The 18,671-nt window shown below is 42.2% G+C and overlaps 1 protein-coding gene across 1 annotated transcript in view; it reads left to right on the forward strand.

Annotated features, from left to right (window-relative positions):
* LOC108296661 (60S ribosomal protein L8-like) overlaps nucleotides 1-17,944 on the forward strand; it is a 54,401-nt gene extending 36,457 nt beyond the window's left edge. Inside the window, exon 4 of the mRNA XM_037735273.1 lies at nucleotides 17,867-17,944. Within this exon, the coding sequence (XP_037591201.1) occupies nucleotides 17,867-17,944 (78 nt within the window). The remainder of the gene's footprint in view (nucleotides 1-17,866) is intronic.
* Nucleotides 17,945-18,671: the final 727 nt, after the last annotated feature.

An 18,671-nucleotide genomic window follows, 5' to 3' on the forward strand; every position in this document is an offset into this window, starting at 1 on the left:
TTGGAGACAGAGTCTGGCTCTGTCACCTAGGCTGGAGTACTGTAGCACAATCTCAGCTCCCTGCAAACTCCACCTCCCAAGTTCAAGTGATTCTCATGCCTCAGCCTCCTGAGTAGCTGGGATTGCAGGCACCCACCACATCATTTTTGTATTTTCAGTAGAGGCTGGGTTTCACCATGTTGGCCAGGCTGGTCTTGACCTCCTGACCTCAAATGATCTGCCCACGTCAGCCTCCTAAATGGCTGGGATTACAGGTATGAGCCACCATGCCTTGCCGCATCTTTCTTCTGGCCTCTTCTCAGGCGAAACTACCATGGAGGCCTCTCTTCACCACTCCCCTAAAGTAATGCTTCTGGCTTATTTAACAACCAGCAGTCACTTATCAGAAGCTTCCTGTGGACCAGGATATGCTAAAAAAATTAATATACCATGATTCCAAATCCTCACCCATGGCACAACAAGATAAATATCTCCGTATTACAGAGAATGCGCTTATTTTAGAAAGGTTAAGGAACCAGCCCCAAATCACGGGGTGCAACCATCAGGTAATCCACCACCAACCAACATCAATTAACTGAGCATCTACTATATGGAAGTTATTTTGCTGCATAAGGACATAAAATTTGCCATGCTTTATCTCTGCTCTGAAGGAGCTTCCAATCTTAGTTGAGAAGAAAATCCAGAACAGAGCGTATCACAGTATGCGACAAGTGAACGAAACAAGACAAGAACTGCAGGAACTCAAAAGAGGGAAGAATCTGTGTAGAACAGAGGCAGGGAGACTTCACAGACAAGCTGAGACTTGAACAACTAAAAAGGAGAATTAGCATCTTTACAAGTGAAGGGGCAAACCAGGCATCTGTATTGCTTTTTAAAGATGTTCAGAATAAATCTAAAACATGTGTAGATGGAGGAGGTTGTGAAATGATGTATCTGTATAAACTAGAAAAAATGAATGGGTGAGATAGTGCCACTCCTAATCCTTTTTCTGTTGTCTTGGGGGATAACTCCTGTAAAATCCCCGATTTTCATGCAGCAAACTGGCGTTGCTGACTATGATTTGTAGATGTGTACATTTCACTTTGTCACAGAGTTTAAAAGGAGTTTTTCCCCAAACAAGCACCAGTAAATGACATTTATTGTCTTCATGATTTGAGTTCAAAATTGGTTCAATTTTACAAGTTAAAACACTATCCTTCTACCTGCCAGCAATACACACTCAGCCTGGGATGTGGAAATCCTAGCGGTGTTTTTCTGCCTCTTACCTCATTATGACCTGCAAGATCCTGTGATGAAAACCTGGCTGACAATTGAGTTTGTTATGCCTATAGCCAAAATACCCAGTGCGTTCTCCCATAGATGTGCTGGTTCCGCCCTTTAAGACAAGTGTTTCACATGTTTGAGACAGCGAAGTTGCAAAGTGTTTCTTGAGACAACCAAGACTAGATCAATGTTCTCAACCTTGGCTGCTTAATAGACTGTCTGTGGGGTGAGACTTAGGTATCTACATATTTTTAAAGCTCTCAAAGTGAATCCAATGTACAGCTAAGGTTCAGAATCACTGTTTCCATTTTTCTGGTGGTTTCAACCCTGCATCACCTGAGAGATTTTACAAAAACATCAACATCCAATGGTACCCTGCAGAGATACTGACTCCATCGGTCTGAGAACAGCAATACTTTAAAGCTCCTGATGTCACTTTAATAGGCAAGCAGTGTTAACTCTTGCTGACACCAATTTCATGTTGTCATCGTAGTCCTGCAGTTGTTTATTACAGAAGTGTTGGTCAGTTAGAGTCCGGCCCTCAGTAACGTGAAAACCCAAAAGCAAAGGGCTAATGCTGGCCCCAGGGTCAGGAAGGGGGCAGAGAGTCCATCTTTTGAGTCCTGAGTCAAAAAGTGTTTTTGAACCAATTAGATAAATAATCCTTCTTAGACCAGGCCGGACATTTACGGCGAAACGTTGGTAAGGGTACGTTCTTTGTTTTTCAGAACTTTTAGGTTCAGAACAAGCCTGCGAAAACATTTCGCTGAACTTTTGTTTGGGCCAGGAGAGAGGGGAGATGGGATTTTTGGATTCTCCTTATTTTGCAGCCTTATTTTTTAAAATAGAAAATAAAAAACTTTTATTTTAGGTTCTAGGGTATATGTGAAGATCTGTTATGTAGGTAAACTTGTGTCACTGGGGTTCATGGTATATATTATTTCATCCCCCAGGTATTAAACCCAGTACCCAAAAGTTATATTTTCTGCTCCCCTCCCTCCTCCCACCCCCCACCTTAAAGTAGACCCCACTATCTGTGGTTCCCTTCTTTGTGTTCTTGAGTTCTCGTCGTTTTGCTCCCACTTATAAATGAGAACATACGGTATTTGGATTTCTGCTTCTGCATTAGTTTACTAAGGATAATGACCTCCAGCTCCATCCACATTCCCACAAAAGACATGCTCTCATTCTTTTTCATGGCTTTGAAGCCTTCTTTTTCTCCTCTTTGCTGATGGCTTGAGACTGTAGAACAGCCTGGTGATATTTATCTTCTAATATCCCGTCACTTCCTAATACTCAGCCTGTCCAAAGCCAAGAGTGTCTTCTACTCCTACTAGATCACCTCCACCTTATAATTTCACTAGCCCTAGAAGTGACACCCCAGTTTTCTTTTTCTGCCAAGACTCAAAGCTCCATGTCTCTTGGTGTGGCTTTTCTCGTTTTCTTGGTCAAGTCAGAAAATGAACGATGGAAGTTCTTCATCTTACAGGGCTAATGTCCGTTCTTGCCTTTCCATCTCTACAATCCACACCACACTCAACCCTCTTTCTTTTCCAAATGTGAATTATTGAATCTTATCATCCATGTTCTTCCTCATGTCCCATATTTAGTGTCCTTTATGCCTCACTGAAACACTACACTTGCTTAGGTCTACTTTTCGCCTTGTCACTTTCCTGTGTATAAACCTCCCCGGATTCTTCATTTTCTGCCACTTCTAAAGGAAGCTTTCTTTTTTTCAAGACATATCACCCGTGGATGTTACGATACTCTTCAAATCTTGCATTCCCAGCCACTCCCATAATCATTTCTTTCCTTATTTCTTCATTTTCCCTAGACGGACCTCCACACTCCCCTCTGTGCCCCCACGTCCTGTCTATGCTTACCTGCCTGATAAGGTAACTATAAAAGCCACTGTCTCAAGGCGAATTCTCTCAAAGATCAGGGCAAGGGTTTACCCAGGTTGAAGTTAATGTGTAGATGACTAACCCTATCAAGCAAATTATAAACTGCATTTTACATTTGGGACAGAACCAAGAACACCCATGGAACCAACTGGTGTTGACACCCATTTCCACTGGAACCACCTACGTGTTTTCAGTTCTGCTGACCCAGATTATGGGACTCTTGTCAACTTCAAAAGCTGTTTATTCCAGGGAAATTCCGAGGAACAAGAATCAGAAGAGAGTCATGCTCCAGAACCATGGGACTCTGGAACATGGGGCTTCCCAAAAATATGGTGAATAAAGATTAAAAATCAAAGGAAAGTAGAGTTTGCCTCGCTTGAGTGGACCTGCAATCTCAGTGAAAGACACTCAGACCCACTAAGCATACACAGTATCATGAAGCACACGACATGAGTGTTTTGTACTTTGAACATTTATAGGGGACACAGAAAGTATCCGTGGTTTGGAATTAATTTTACAGGTCGCTGATGATACATGAAATCATTCTGGATGGCTCCTCTCAGAATGAAAAATTTCGAGTGGCAGTTTCCATGGGGTTTCTGCAGAAAGCAAAAAGGCTCCCCTGGCAAAAAAAAGCACTACACACCACGTGACACGTGGCAATGTGAAATGGCACTGTGGTCCTGTGTCTTGTGAGAAGGGTCCCAGATCCCTCCTGCAAGGGTCGCGTGGTTGTGTTTCCATTTTCAATTTGGATCTGTCAGGGCGTGCAGGCCGGGACCAATTGTTATCTCCCTGTGATGTCAGATCTTTGTAGGATTTTTGTTTATTTTTGATATTGAATCACCCAGGGTTGTATATGGCTGTTCCTATTAATAAAATGTGTTCTGCTGATTTTGGGGATCTATTTCTTTTCATTATTTTCAAAAGAACCATTGAATTGCTTTTCCGGAGCACAGTTTCTAATCCCTTCTGCCTTTTTCTTGCATGTATGCTATTGTCATTGAGGTTACGAAGCTTGGGAGGAAAAGAAATTTGAAGAATAGAAGTAAAAGTCATGCTATGAATAAAATGCATGTGGTGATTTATTTCACTGAGAACAAGCAGCTTTCCTGGCACCTCCCACAACTGAGAGCATCCTCTCAGCTCCCTTTACACCATACTTGGTTCCGTCGGAGCCCCTATTATCCTGCATAGAATTTCCCTCCTTGCCTCACTCTCTCTTTCCCACTGGGCAGGAATGTCCTTTAGGATGAGAACTGGGTCATTTATCTGCATTTCCATTGCCTGGAACAGCACTCAATAACTGTGGAATGAATCAGAGATATAATTATGTGCTTTTACATGTACAGGAATTGGAACATATATGAAAAAAGAAAAAAAAAATGGAACTATGGTAAAATGAAAAGGAGATGCTGGAATAGAAAGCAGTCCCTGAGGTGGGTCAGGCATTAGAAAAGGCTACGGGAAAATTTGATTTTTATTTCTCAGAAGCATGGACAAGTTCATACAAGAAAAACTAACATGTCAGGGACTTTCTTCTCCAAGGCCAGGCTCACATCACACACCTAGTGCCCTCCCTCTAGTGACAAGTAAAGAGACCTGAAGTTTTCCAGTCAAGGGAGGAGACTATCGTTGGGAGTAAACCAGTGAAAATAGTTGAAAAGGTTGAAAGTGAAAGGATTGGTTTTTTGTTTTTTTTTTTTTTGAGACAGAGTTTCACTCTTGTTACCCAGGCTGGAGTGCAATGGCGCGATCTCGGCTCACCGCAACCTCCACCTCCTGGGTTCAGGCAATTCTCCTGCCCCAGCCTCCTGAGTAGCTGGGATTACAGGCACGCACCACCATGCTCAGCTAATTTTTTGTGTTTTTGGTAGAGACGGGGTTTCACCATGTTGACCAGGATGGTCTCGATCTCTTGACCTCGCGATCCACCAGCCTCGGCCTCCCAAAGTGCTGGGATTACAGGCTTGAGCCACCGCGCCCGGTCCCTGGGGTTTTTATTGGAATGTAATAAGTGCACTAAAGTTTATCTGTGGACAAATTTTGGATTTTATGAAAATCAAATAAGCAGACTAAATCGAATGAGCTTTCTGGCACCAGATACAAATACTGTGGTGGTACTGTATTGGAAAACAGGTGTGTCTTAGGACCTCCCCAACAGGAAGCAGAGATGTTTGCAGGAGCTCCTTTGAAATGCCCCCCTTCAGAAGGCAGAGTTTGAAGTGTCCCAAGGAGAAGTTGTATATAGTGTTTAGTGGGTGTAGACTCTGGAGTCAGATGACCTACATTCCGATCTTAGATCTGCTACTAATGGCTGTGTGTCTGCATAAAGTTTGAAAACTCTCTGAACCCACTTACTTCAGGTGGAAGATGTGTTACTCATCTCATTTCGCTTTTGTGAGGATTCAACAGATTGACACGTTGCAAGCACTCCACAAATACTGGTTCTTCATTGTTGCAACTTATGTTCTACAGAAGACCATTAGCTGCTATTCAGTAGTTCCCCCAGGAGGCTATTGATGCGGAGAGACTGCTGGCATATCTGTGGGCCTTTACATCTGACCCCAGGGGAAGAGGGTCTTGGCTTCCCAAAGATGTTCTTACATGGTCCAAAGGTGATGGGTCAGTAAAAAAAGAAAAAGAAAAAAGAGGTGATGGGTTTGATAAAGCATGAATTAATCTGACTGGTCTGATGATTAATTGATTTGATCCATAATTCATATTTTTATGCAAAATACAATATTTCAAAACCATGGAGGGAAGGAAAGAGTTAAAAGGCAATAAACCGAATTGTTAACTAATATTATCTCTGGGTGAAGAAGGTACATGTGGTTTTTCACTTTCTTTTTTTAAGACGAGGTTTTGCTCTTGTCGCCCAGGCTGGAGTGCAATGGCATGATCTCAGTTCGCAGCAATCTCCACTGCTCTGGTTCAAGACATTCTCCTGCCTCAGCCTCCCAAGTAGCTGGGATTACAGGCGCACACCACTATGCCTGGCTAATTTGTGTGTGTGCGTGTATTTTTAATAGAGATGGGGTTTTACCATGTTGGTCAGGCTGGTCTCGAACTCTTGACCTCAGGTAATCCACCCACCTAGGCCTACCAAAGTGCTGGGATTACAGGTGTGAGCCACTGTGCCCTGACGTCATTTTTTATGTATTCCACACTTTAGTCAACATGAAATGCTAAACGGCAGGAGGATGAATTAATTTCAAATCATCAAGCTTATCTCAACAGAAGTTTGGTTTTTTTTTTTTTTCTTCATTTACTGTGCTTTTTCCATTACCTAGTGTTTTATGACTGTTATCACTCTAGGAATGAATCCTCATACTTTATGTGTCAGACTTTCCCAACGAGATTGCCAATTTGAGAGCCAAGGCCTACGTAGAGGACTCCTAGGGAATGTCCCCTAATATATTTGACTTACCTGGAACGATCACTGAGTTTCTCTATACAAGCTTGGAGCAGGCTGTGATATTCTCTGTAGCATCTAGACATGACAACATTCATATTTTGTTGGTTCCTTGCTGGAAGGAGCATATCTGAGATAGTCAGAAAGAAATTCAGGCCAGGCATGGTTTTCAGCAGTTGACCAATAGCAAAAGAATTCGTTCTTTCAGGAATTTTGCCCAGCAGAAAAGATGCTTAAGTATTCCAGATGCCAGTGTTTCATTTGTGTCTGGATGTGATGGAGCGCAAGGAAAATGACTGGTGGGGACGTGCCCATTGCCGATTGCGCAACAATGAATGAGCTCATAGCAGGGCTCTAAGTGCCCCAAAACATTTAGGGCCATTCGAAACTATTCAGATTATTGACTCCATCTCCAGATTAACAAGATCAAACAACCTGGTTTTTGTTTCCTCTGCCTCTGAGCCTCATTCCCAGATCTTCGGACTTCATTCTTCTTGGGCAGGGCCTTGACATGTACATTTTCAAAGCTCCCACTGGGCAGCACGTACCTGTAATCCCAGCTACTTGGGAGGCTGAGACAGGAGAATTGCTTAAACCTGGGGAGCAGAGGTTGCAGTGAGCTGAGATCAGGGCACTGCACTCCAGCCTGGTGACAGAGCAAGACTCTGTGTCAAAAAAATAAATAAATAAATAAAGATGCCAGGCAATTAGGAGTATGGGGTAATTCAAGGACCTGGACCTGAGTCCCAGCCTGATTTTAAATAGCTGTGTTTCCTTGTCCAAGTCACATAGCTCTGTTCCACACTGTCTCATGCTGTGTAGGAGAAAAACCTGGAAGCCATTAAGATAAGGACGGCTGGGCACGGTAGCTCTTGCCTGTAATCCCAACACTTTTGGAAGCCAAGGCAGGACAGTCACTTGAGCCCAGGAGTTTGAGACCAGCCTGGGCACAAGACCCAGAAACACCCTTGTATCTAGTTTAGAAACATACATATATGAGGGAGCCCACAGATGTTAGTGAATCTACAACGCCCTAATGAGTAAATCCTCCGGAATTGAAATACCTCTGCAATGGAGTTGGCCACACAAAACGAAACATCACAAATTGCAGGAGAGACTGAATGCCAGCTCAATGGTAAATGCTCTTACTAAGATCTTTAGATACCTGCAGCTGGCCAGCAATGTGCTTCCACGCAAAGCTTCCAGGTGAAAAGTAGGTGAACCAACTGCAGAGAAAGATGTTAAGCTGTTACCTGGCCTTTCCAGCCTCACAGTCATGGCCATGTTTTCTTCTTCTTACACATTGTATTAACTACTAATGCAACAAAAATGGGAAAAAGACATGGATCATTTCATGCCATTCATTCATTCATGACATTTCATCATCAATGGTGTCAAAGAACTCCCTCGACCAGACATCTGCCTTTAATTTCTGACCATGGAATTCAAAGATTTAAGCTCCATTGAAGGCATTTCTGGCAATAGCAGATACACACCAGGAGTAGATCTGAGGAATTTTCAGTACAATAGTAGTTATAAGCCTAACTTTTTTTTTTTTTTTTTAGAGAGTGTCTTGCTCTGTCACCCAAGCTGGAGTGCTGCCCTGTCACCCAAGCTGGAGTGCTGTGGCACAATCACAGCTCACTACAGTCTCAACATTCTGAGCTCAAACAGTCCTCCCACCTCAGCCTCCCAAGCTGCGATTACAGGTGCATGCCACCACATCCAGCTCATTTATTTTATTTTATTTTATTTTATTTTATATCTTTTTGAGATGGAGTCTCGCCCTTCCAGGCTGGAATGCAGTGGTGTAATTGCGGCTTACTGCAACCTCCATCTCTCAGGTTCAAATGATTCTCCTGCCTCAGCCTCACGAGTAGCTGGGATTACAGGTGCTCACCACCACTCCCAGTTAATTTTTATATTTTTCTGTAGAGACAGGGTTTTGCCATGTTGTCCAAGCCAGTCTCAAACTCCTGGACTCAAACAATCCTCCCACCTCGGCCTCCCAGAATGCCAGGACTGCAGGCAAAAGCCCCTGTGCCTGGCACAAACCTAGCTTCCAAGGTGATTGATGTGTTTTTTGCTAGGGAGTCCAGGGGAGAAAGACACTCTGAAAGAAGATCTCACAGTGTCTTTGCTTCCTACTCATGAGTACACCCTGGCACCTGACTGGCTCCAGTTGGCCTCATCCCAAAAGTTGTTCCATGCAGAATGTGTGTGGTCTGTCTTGGTATCCCAGAGGGGAACATCCAGCACTCCCTCCGGAAGAGCCTTCTCAACTCTGCTCATTTTACCATCTGCTTTCTTGACTTTTAAGCATTTCTTTGTCATTAGCTTTCCAGAAATACATTCCATGTCTTCTGGCATAATTGGCCTGATTTAGCCTAGGTTAAATTACAATGTCCTCACTTTTCTTTTCACATGATGCCCCTCTCTAAGAACCCCTATGACATCTGTATTTTTCCCACCTCTATAATCAAAACTCTCAGGTATCACAGAGAAACGTTAAAATGCAGCCTATATATTATTAGAGGCATTCCCATTTTGAGCTTTGCTACCTGAGTGTCCATTAAGAAACATTTTGTCCTCATTAGTGTGGAGAATACAAATAATTATGTCATCAGCTTCTACCTTCAAGGAGCTGAAACACTGACTAAGCCTTGGAATGAACCAACACAAACAAAAAGCTATTCATCGCCACTCATCTCTTCCTTAGAGTTGAAACCTAAGCTAATTAATTAGTGACAAGTAACAGGTCTCAAACATAGCTTATGTCATAACGTTAACCCAACAGCCCACGTGTAAAATAATGTAACATTCTAAGAAGAGAGCTAAGAAAATCAGCCACAGCCAAAACAGAGAATATATCAAATTCAGCCTTTGAATTAGACTTACTCAGTACTTTGTTTTGGTACTTTGTAATCACTTTCATCTAAACAACTTATTTTGTGATTCTGTATTTATTGCACTAATCGTCAAAAGTCTGGATACGTTTTTGGTTGGTTGGTTGGTTGGTTTAAAGGGGGAGAGGTCTAGGAGTAGAGGAAGTAATTATTTTAAAATTACTGTGGAAATTCTTCCTTAGAATAAATATTCTCAGTAAGGTAAGTGTTATCAGTAAGGTATTAAGGCATAAAACCCAACAACGTGTACCCCTTTGGTGGCTGAGCAGTTCCTTCAGAAGTGAGAGCACTGTTAAGAATCTTCCAGGCCTCTAAGAGTCAGTCCAGATGTATAGGACTAAAGTGTCTTTTTATAGATACAGGTCTCGAGTATTTTTTGATCTGCAAGTTTTGAATAAATTATGAGAAGCTATAACAAAATCAGAGAAAAAGGGATTGAAAGGGACGTCCAAAATGCATCTTTTCTCTTCCGCTGCCTTGAGGAATACTGCTCTTAAACTATTTCAGAGAGTTGGGCTTCTATATTGCGGATGTGCAGAAGCTAAGCTGTTTCCAGTCTGCCAGCAACACGTGCAAGTTATTATCATCACTTCCTGCTAATATTTGGCTTCATAATTAACTTTAATTCCTCCTGTAATTTAAGCAAACTTCTCTACTTGTCTTCAATAAATATGGTGGCTTTTATCCAAAGTTCTCTATATTGGAACACCTTTTGAGTTCAGTGGAGCTAAATTACTTCTCAATAGTCTTTTCATGTAAACACTCCCAATTCCTTTCACTTTTATTTAATAATCCAATTTCCCAACACTTGAACCATCGCTGCTTCACTCCTCTATTTTTCTTTTCCATCTTTGGCTTAGTTTTAAATTGAGGAGTTCAAAGTGTGACAGTTTCAGTAGAGAATTATTACAACCCTAGTTTTGATATGTACCAAAATTCAATGGGCAGATTCTCAGGGTCATGTTGAAAGTTGACAGTGAATATTTGGGCTCCAGATTGATTACAAAATCAGCAGGATATTATGCTGACCCACAAAGTCGAATATTCTCAGAAAGGAAGGTTTCAATATGTTATATAATTTCTGGTATCCACAATATTTGAGATATTTAGAGAAACATTGAATTTAAGACAAAGTCTGTGCCCTCATGAAATTTGTAACTACTCAGAAAGGATTGTCAAATAACTAATACAAGAATAAGTGCTATGGAAAGGAAATTGCCAGATGATTAACCAAAGATTCAGATAAGGAATAAAAAATTTTGTATGGAAAGAAGTGGCAGGAGAGGGAACAGGTAACCTTGTGTCTCAGATACCACCAAACGTGGCTCCATTCCATACCACATGGCAGGGTGGCCCAGGGGAGGCCACCACTCAGAGCTGGACACGTCACCTGGGGTGGAACAGTCTTGGTGAAGCAGAGCCAGCACCAGGTGCTGGAAAAAAGTCTGGTCCAACAGGCAGAACGTGATGTGCAGAGAGAACTAGAACTAACAATCGATGTTAGCCCAGACTACCATTCTCAGGGATTAGGAAGCGGAGAAGCAAGACAGCACATTAAGAGAGTGAAAAGAGAGAAAAGCATTCACCAAAAGGAAAGGGGGATTCCGACTCAGAGATTAATAAGAGCAGGAAGGAAAAGAGGAGAAATAGCCAGGCACAGTGGTTCATGCCTGGAATCCCAGTGCTTTGGGAGGCCAAGGCAGGAGGATTGCTTGAGGTCAGGAGTTCCTGGCTTCGAGAGACTGAAGTGGGAGGCTGAGCCTAGGAATTTGAGACACAGTGAGCTATTTTGTGCCACTGCACTCGAGTCTGGGCTACAGAGCGAGACCCTACCTAAAAAAAAAAAAAAAAAGAAAAGAAAAAGAAGAAAGAAAGAACAAAAAAAGAGGAGAAATGATATTTGGATCTGGAAACAAGTAGCCAAGCCATGGAGCTTCACAAGTGCAATGTTGGGGCTGAAACACAGTGGGATGACAGCTGCGAAAGCTCCCTACAAGGCATGTCTGGCATAGGCCCATCGCATGTGTTAACTCAAACTTCACAGCAATGGTATTTAGTCGGTACCACCATTGCCATTTTACAGTTTAGAAAGCTGAGGCACAGCGAGGGCACGTAGCATGCCTGAGGTGACACTGCTGGTGAGTCACAGAGCCAGGCTTCAAACCTACCCTCCTGGCTTCGGAGCCCAGCACTTGGCCACGGTGCTATGTAGGCTGGCTGGGGCTTGAGTGCTTCCTGGATATTTGTGGAATATTTTCAAGAGAAATATTTTCCTGAGAGTCAATGCCTCCTCTGAAACCCTGCAGCCTTCTCAGCAGGAAACAATCAGGTAGGTTTTCCCTTATTTAGCCATAGCGAAAGGCACATCACAGTTCCGAAACTGCATTTTGTTTCCAATATTTCAGGCGTATGTAGGAAGGGTGGAAGCATAAGAAAAGGAAGGGGTTGGGAAAAACATCATCTCACTTTAAATATTTCCTCTATGAATGAGATATTTTGTCTGAATAAAAAGAAAACAGACAGAAGACAATGAAAACAATATGTGATATTGAAAGGCCAGTTTTCTAAGCCAAGCTAAAATGAAAATTTTAAAGCCAAGTTAATCCAAAGAAAGAAAAGACAGTTAAGAGCCATAAGAACACATTCACCACCTACCTAACACTTTAACCACTGAAGAGAAGTCCTCTTTGAGGCAGGGGAAAACTGTCAAAACCAAGAAGATAGAAGAGGAAAGTTAAAAAAAAAAAAAGGAAAACTGAGAGGTGGTCTTTGACTAAGCCAGGTTAAAGTGGAAGGTGGTCTCGCACTGATTTCAAGAAAAATTAGAACAAGAAAAACATGTTAAACTGGTGGCAATATTTCAAATCCACCACACTAGTCATCATTTTACTACCAACAAACCACAGTTAAGTTCAAATGTGTTGATACAAATTTCAGTTTTACCAAGCTGAGAAAAACATAACTATTATCTCTAAATCATGTTTGCTTTTTTCTTTTTCTTCTTCTTCTTCTTATTATTTTTTTTTCTAGTGAAAGTTTTTCTTCCTATAAAGAAATTGGAGCTGGACAATGTGGCTCATGCCTATAACCCTAGTACTTTGGGAGGCCCAGGCAGGAGGATTGCTTGAGGCTAAGAATTAAAGACTAGTTTGGGCAACGAAGAGAGACCAGGCCTCTAGAAAAATACAAAAATTAGCCGGGTGTGACTAGTAGTTCTAGGTACTCAGGAGGCTAAGGTGGGAGGATCGCTTAAACCCAGAAGATCAGAGGCTGTGTGGAGACATACTCAACCCACTGCGCTCCAGCCTAGGTGACATTGTGAAACCCTGTTAGGAAAGAAACAGGGGTGGGTGAGAGGAAAGGGAGGGGGGGGGAGGTGGGAGGTGAGAGAGAGAGAGAGAGAGAGAGAGGAGAAAAGAAAGAAGAAAGAAAGAAAGAGAGAAAGGGAAGGAAGGAAGGAAGGGAGAGAGAGAGAGAGAGAGAAAGCAAGCAAGCAAGCAAGAAAGAAAGAAAGAAAGAAGGAAGGAAGGAAGGAAGGAAGGAAGGAAGGAGGGAAAGAAAGAAAGAAATAAAGAAAGAAAGAAAGAAGAGAAAGAAAGAAAGAAAGAAAGAGGGAGAAAGGGAGAAAAGGGAAAGGAAGGGAAGGGAGGGGAGGAGAGGGGGAAAGGGGAGGGGAGGGGAGGGGAGGGGAGACAAGGTTTTGCTCTATCTCTCAGGCTGGGTGCAGTGGTATGATCTCAGCTCACTGAAACCTTCACTTTCTGGGGTCAAGGGATCCTCACATCTCAGCCTCCTGAGCAGCTGGGACTACAGGCATGTGCCACCATGCTCAGCTGTTTTTTTAATTTTTTTTAGAGTTAGGGTCTCATTATGTTGTTCAGTCTGGTCTCAAACTCCGAGGCTCAAGTGACCCTCTCACCTTGGCCTCCCAAAGTGCTGGGATTATAGGCATGAGCCACAGTGCCTGACCTAATTAATTATTTTTTTTAAATAAGGAGTAAAGGATGACTCCAAGCCTAATGGTCTGATTGACATGAAGAACGAAGGTATCATTGACTGAGAAGAAGACTGGGAGGAGGTGGGAGAAAGGAGAATCAGTCCATTTGTTTTTGCATATTTGAGATATTTATTAGACATCCTAGTGGACATAAGGACTGGGCAGTTAGACATGAAGTCTGAGGTATAGAAGAGGGGTCCAGCCGAGAGATATAAATATGAGAAGCTGTCAGGCTCTACAGATGTTTAAAGCCAAAAGACTGAATGAATCTTATTCAGGAAGTAAGTACACATAAAAGCAAGATCAAAGGACTGAGACCCAGGACACTCCACTATTTAAGGGTCGGGTTAATAAAGAGAAACTGAACGTGGGCTATGTTTCAAGAAAATAATGGGCCCATAGGTTTGTTAAGTCAGAAGAGAACTAAGAATTGACCACCGATTTAGCAGCATGAAGGTCCTTAATAACCTTGGCAAAAGCTTTGTTTTTCTTTTCAGTGTCTCTATTTATTTATATTTTTGAACAGTGTTAGTGTTATAGAATTCACATGTCATATCATTTATCTACTTAAATTAGTTCCTAGTATGTTCAGTGTTGTACAATCAATTTTAGAACATTTCCATCACACTAAAAAGAGAATCCATAGCCATTGGCAGTCATTCTCACTCCTCTCCCCTGACCCACCCATCCTCATCCTCCCAGCCCCGAGTCTCCAGCCCCCAGGCCCAGGCAATCACTCATCTACCATCTCTCTCTAGTTATTCACCTATTCTGGACACATTATTCTATTCCTTCTACCTAACTGTAATTAGATATCCTTTGGCCAACATCTCCCTATATTCCCCCACCACTAACTGAACATGCTTCTGAAAACCATCATTTTCCTCTTTACTTTTAAGACATCTACTTTTTTTTTTTTTTTTTTTTTTTTTTTTTTTTTTTTTTTTTTTTTTTTTTTTTTTTTTTTTTTTTTTTTTTTTTTTTTTTTTTGAGACAGAGTTTCACTCTGTAGCCCAGGCTGGAGTGCAGTGGTGCTGCCTTGGCTCACTGCAACCTCTGCCTCCCAGGTCCTGGTTCACATAGTTCTCTTGCCTCAGCCTCCCAAGCAGCTGGGATTATAGGCACGTGCCACCATGCCCAGCTAATTTTTGTATTTTTAGTATGCACGGGGTTTCACCATGTTGACTAGGCTGGTCTGAAACTCCTGAGCTCCTGATCCACCTACTTCAGCCTCCCAAAGTGCTGGGATTACATGTGTGAGCCACCACACTGGGCCTAAGAGACCTACTTTTTAGATTCCACATATGAGTGATATCATATGGTATCTGTCTTTCTGTGCCTACCTTATTTCACTTAGTATAATGTCTTCCAGATTCATCCATGTTGTTGCAAATGACAAGATTTCCTTCTTTTTTATGGCTGAATAACATTCCATTGTGTCAGTATACCACGTTTTCTTTATCCATTTATCTGTAGATAGATGCTTAGATTGATTCCATACTGACTACTGTGAATAACGCTGCAACAAACATAACAGTACAGATATCTCTTTGGCATGCTGATTTCATTTCCTTTGGGTGTATACCCAAACACGTTATGGTTGAGTAGTGCAGACAAGTCTTGATAGAATTAGTTCAAGAGAAAAAAATGAGATGGTAGGAAGTGAAGACAGTGATCGTAAAAGATGCTTTCAAAGAGTTTTGCTACAAATAAATGCAGGGAAGTGGAGTGAAGTCAATGGAAGGAATTTTTAAGACAACAGACATTTCAGCAAGTTTGGTAATAATGGGCATCATCCACTCGAAGGAAGAGAAATGTACCAGCGCAAGAGAGAAGTGCTGAAGTGACATTTTTGTGCAGATCAGAGGGAATGGGACCTAGTGAACAAGTGGGGATTGACCTCAGTCTGAAAGAGGAACAGGTGAGCCTTTTGTCTAGTCAGAGGGTGCTTGTGGGACAGTAGTAACTGTGGAGGAGACACTGGAAAGTTCTCTTTGGATTGTTTTTATTTTCTTAAGGAATTAGGAACTGAGGTCACCAGAGCTAACATGTTGGGTGAAAGAGGAGAGAGTGTAAAATAGTGGTTTAAGGCCAGGTGCGGTGGCTCACACCTGTAATTCCAGCACTTTGGGAGACTGAGGAGGGCAGATCACAAAGTCAGGAGATCGAGATCATCCTGCCCAACATGGTGAAACCCCGTCTCTACTAAAAATGAAAAAAATTAGCCTGGCGAGGTGGCACATATCTATAACCCCAGCTACTCGGGAGGCTGAGGCAGGAGAATTGCTTGAACCAGGGAGTCGGAGGTTGCAGTGAGCCAAGGTCGCACCACTGCACTCCAGCCTGGTGACAGAGCGAGACTCTGTCTCAATAAACAAACAAACAAACAAATAAATAAGTAGAAGTTTAAGAGACTGGGCAAGTAGGTGGACTAAAGAAATGGGGAAGGGCACCCTGGAGTGCCCCCTTGAGGCTGTGGACTTAGCAACCATTGTGCTTTGTTCCTGGTCCTGTCTCCAAGGTCACCAGGCTTGGTATTCGGCTTAGATGTTCTTCTTCTCTTCCTTACCAAATCTTAAACTCTTTCAATAGAGGTCTCTTAGTCATTTTTGAACTTCCAGTGCCTAGCAAAATGTCTGATAAACATTGGTTGCCTTAAGATCAGATGAAGTCTTATCACACATACCCAAGGCACGTTTCTGCCCCTCCCATCTTGAGGCTGCATAAATCAGGCTAGGAGCCTCTCCAGGTTATGGCAGCATTGCAGAGACTTGCACTTAGCAATGCTAAATAAACACTGGTTGGTAAACAAGGGAAGGGTGGGGGAGACGCTTCCTAGGCTTTTGCCATTGCGTATTCTTGCAGGAGACTCAGATTCCTAAGGCTTTTCCCCGCCTAGTCAGGAAAATAGCCTATCCTCAGTCTTCAAAATAACAATAGATCTTTTCATCTTGAAATCCACAAGCACACTGACAGAAGCTTCAAACAAAGAAGCGTTTCCCACAACCTATGATCATCCCCCACCGCGGTTTGCGGACAGGTAATCCGAGGCACACAGAGGTCAAGGGAGCCTAAAGGTCGCAGATCCGAACTCCTGCCCTGGAGCTGCCAAAGAGAATCTATTATATGCTGACCACCCGTTTGCATTTGAACACAGGACAAAGAAAGTCAGTCTATAAAAATAACTTATTACTACAATCAGACCTCCATAAAAATATTTTTCAAGTTTTATATATATATATATATATATATACATATATATATTTAAATAATTTAAATATATTTACTTACATATATTCTTCTTGGCTCCACAAAGAATTTGAGGAGGCTTATAGTTTGACATTTTCCCCCAAATACAAAGAACAAGAAGAAAGGGCAAAATTCTGCAAGCACCAAAGATTCTCCCAGGGTCCTGATGCCATGCACATTTGTCCAGTGTGCTGTAGCCATTTGTATAACTCTGTTTACAATAACCAATCCCTCTTCTTAACTTTTCTCTGCAGAAGTAAAGTTTCCGCTGTAATTCTCCCTAAACAGGTGAAGAAAGGGGGTTGGAGGAACTTCCATAGCCATCCCATGAGGCATAATCAGAGCCACATGCCAAGCTTTTTGAATCAAGAGTGGACTCACATGCCATAAAAACTAGTGATTTATTTATTATAGGGCTCTAATTAATAAAATATGGTTTTAACATACAGCCAACAGAGTGTATTCCGCTAGTGTGCCCATAAAATATGGCTGGCAAATTGAAAGTAGCATAACGGCTAAATCACTGTAATTTTCACCACATTAAGAAGCCCCAACTTGAGTTTTACGTTACATATACCTAACGTCAACCCTGCAGGGAGCAAAACCAAATATGTAGCGAGCCCAACAAGTAATCTGCCTGAAATTTTTGTCTCAAATGACCGCTCTGTAAATTAATTTCCCAAAATGCCTATTTGGGGACAGACAAGATCATCCAGAGATATGCTATTCCTCAATTGCCCTTTAGGGATTCCGTTTAATTATAACAAAACGAGGCCAGTTAAACGTGGCTTCGGTGCTTGTCAACAGTTCTTTAATATTCTTGTCATTATATTAACAATAAGAATGGTGGTCAAAATTTTAAAAAGAATTTAAAAAATAAGAAGGGCGGTGATAATGGTAATGACAGGCATCATAAAAGATACCTTGGCAAGATATTTTGAAAACTGATTTATTGAGGTGCATTCAGGCTATTTTGTTTCTCACAATTATTAGATGTTTCTTTTGTAAAACCCCAGATTAAGAGAGAGAGAAACGTCTTAACTGACCTTGGCAATCCACCACCCCTCTTACATGCAGCTTTTGCAGGACAGCTCTGGACCTGTGCTAAGCTCTCTCCTGCTCTGTTCCTTAGGGGGGCAGCAGCTGCACCATCGACAAGCACAGCGTTACCCTAAGCAAAAGTCTGCCTGCTTCTACCAGCCAGTGCTAAACTGTGCTAAGGGAGAATTAAAAATCATTGCCTTTTGGTGCAATGACTGCTATGCAGAGAACAGCCAGGATGGTCTCACTTCCCAGCACTAGAGAGGTCCACAGCCAGAGGTGAATTGAGAATGATTAACAGGTCAAATAAAATCGTGTTTCTGGGGTTATACTTGGTTGCCCTGATTATATCCCATTAACCACATGTGAGTTTGCTGTGTTTTCTCTGCTGTGAAAATGCAGGTGTTACCACACTAGGAAGTGATCAGCATCAGAAAGTTGCTCTCTGAAGCCCTACTTTTAGGGACTGAGGTCCAAAAACACTTATTTGCAGTCTCATTCCTTTAGCATCCCCTCCCACAGTCTCACAAGCCCGATGTGAAGTATGGACTTGAATAAACAAGACTTGACTCAGGAGACGATAAAGTCCTTCTTATGCATATTCATTCCTGGATGGCAATGAGCATCTTTCCTAAGTCGGACACTAAGAATCCCTGTGAAAATTCAATGTGCCTGAAAGCAGGGAGGAAGCTTTCTGATGCTAGAGGCTACAACAGTATGATCGCCATTAATCTGGGAAAATGCACCCATTCAAACCAAAGAGGCGGGTGCATAAACAAGCTCATTAGGGCGTGCTAATGCCACACTCCTGTGTGCTTAGCCACTGTCCTTGAGGTTCCAACCAAAAATAAGTATCAATCAATAATCAATGGTCAACAAGTATAAATTGACCAATA

Source organism: Cebus imitator, unplaced genomic scaffold, assembly GCF_001604975.1.
Source record: "Cebus imitator isolate Cc_AM_T3 unplaced genomic scaffold, Cebus_imitator-1.0 Scaffold20, whole genome shotgun sequence".
NCBI classification, from domain to species: Eukaryota; Metazoa; Chordata; class Mammalia; order Primates; family Cebidae; genus Cebus; species Cebus imitator.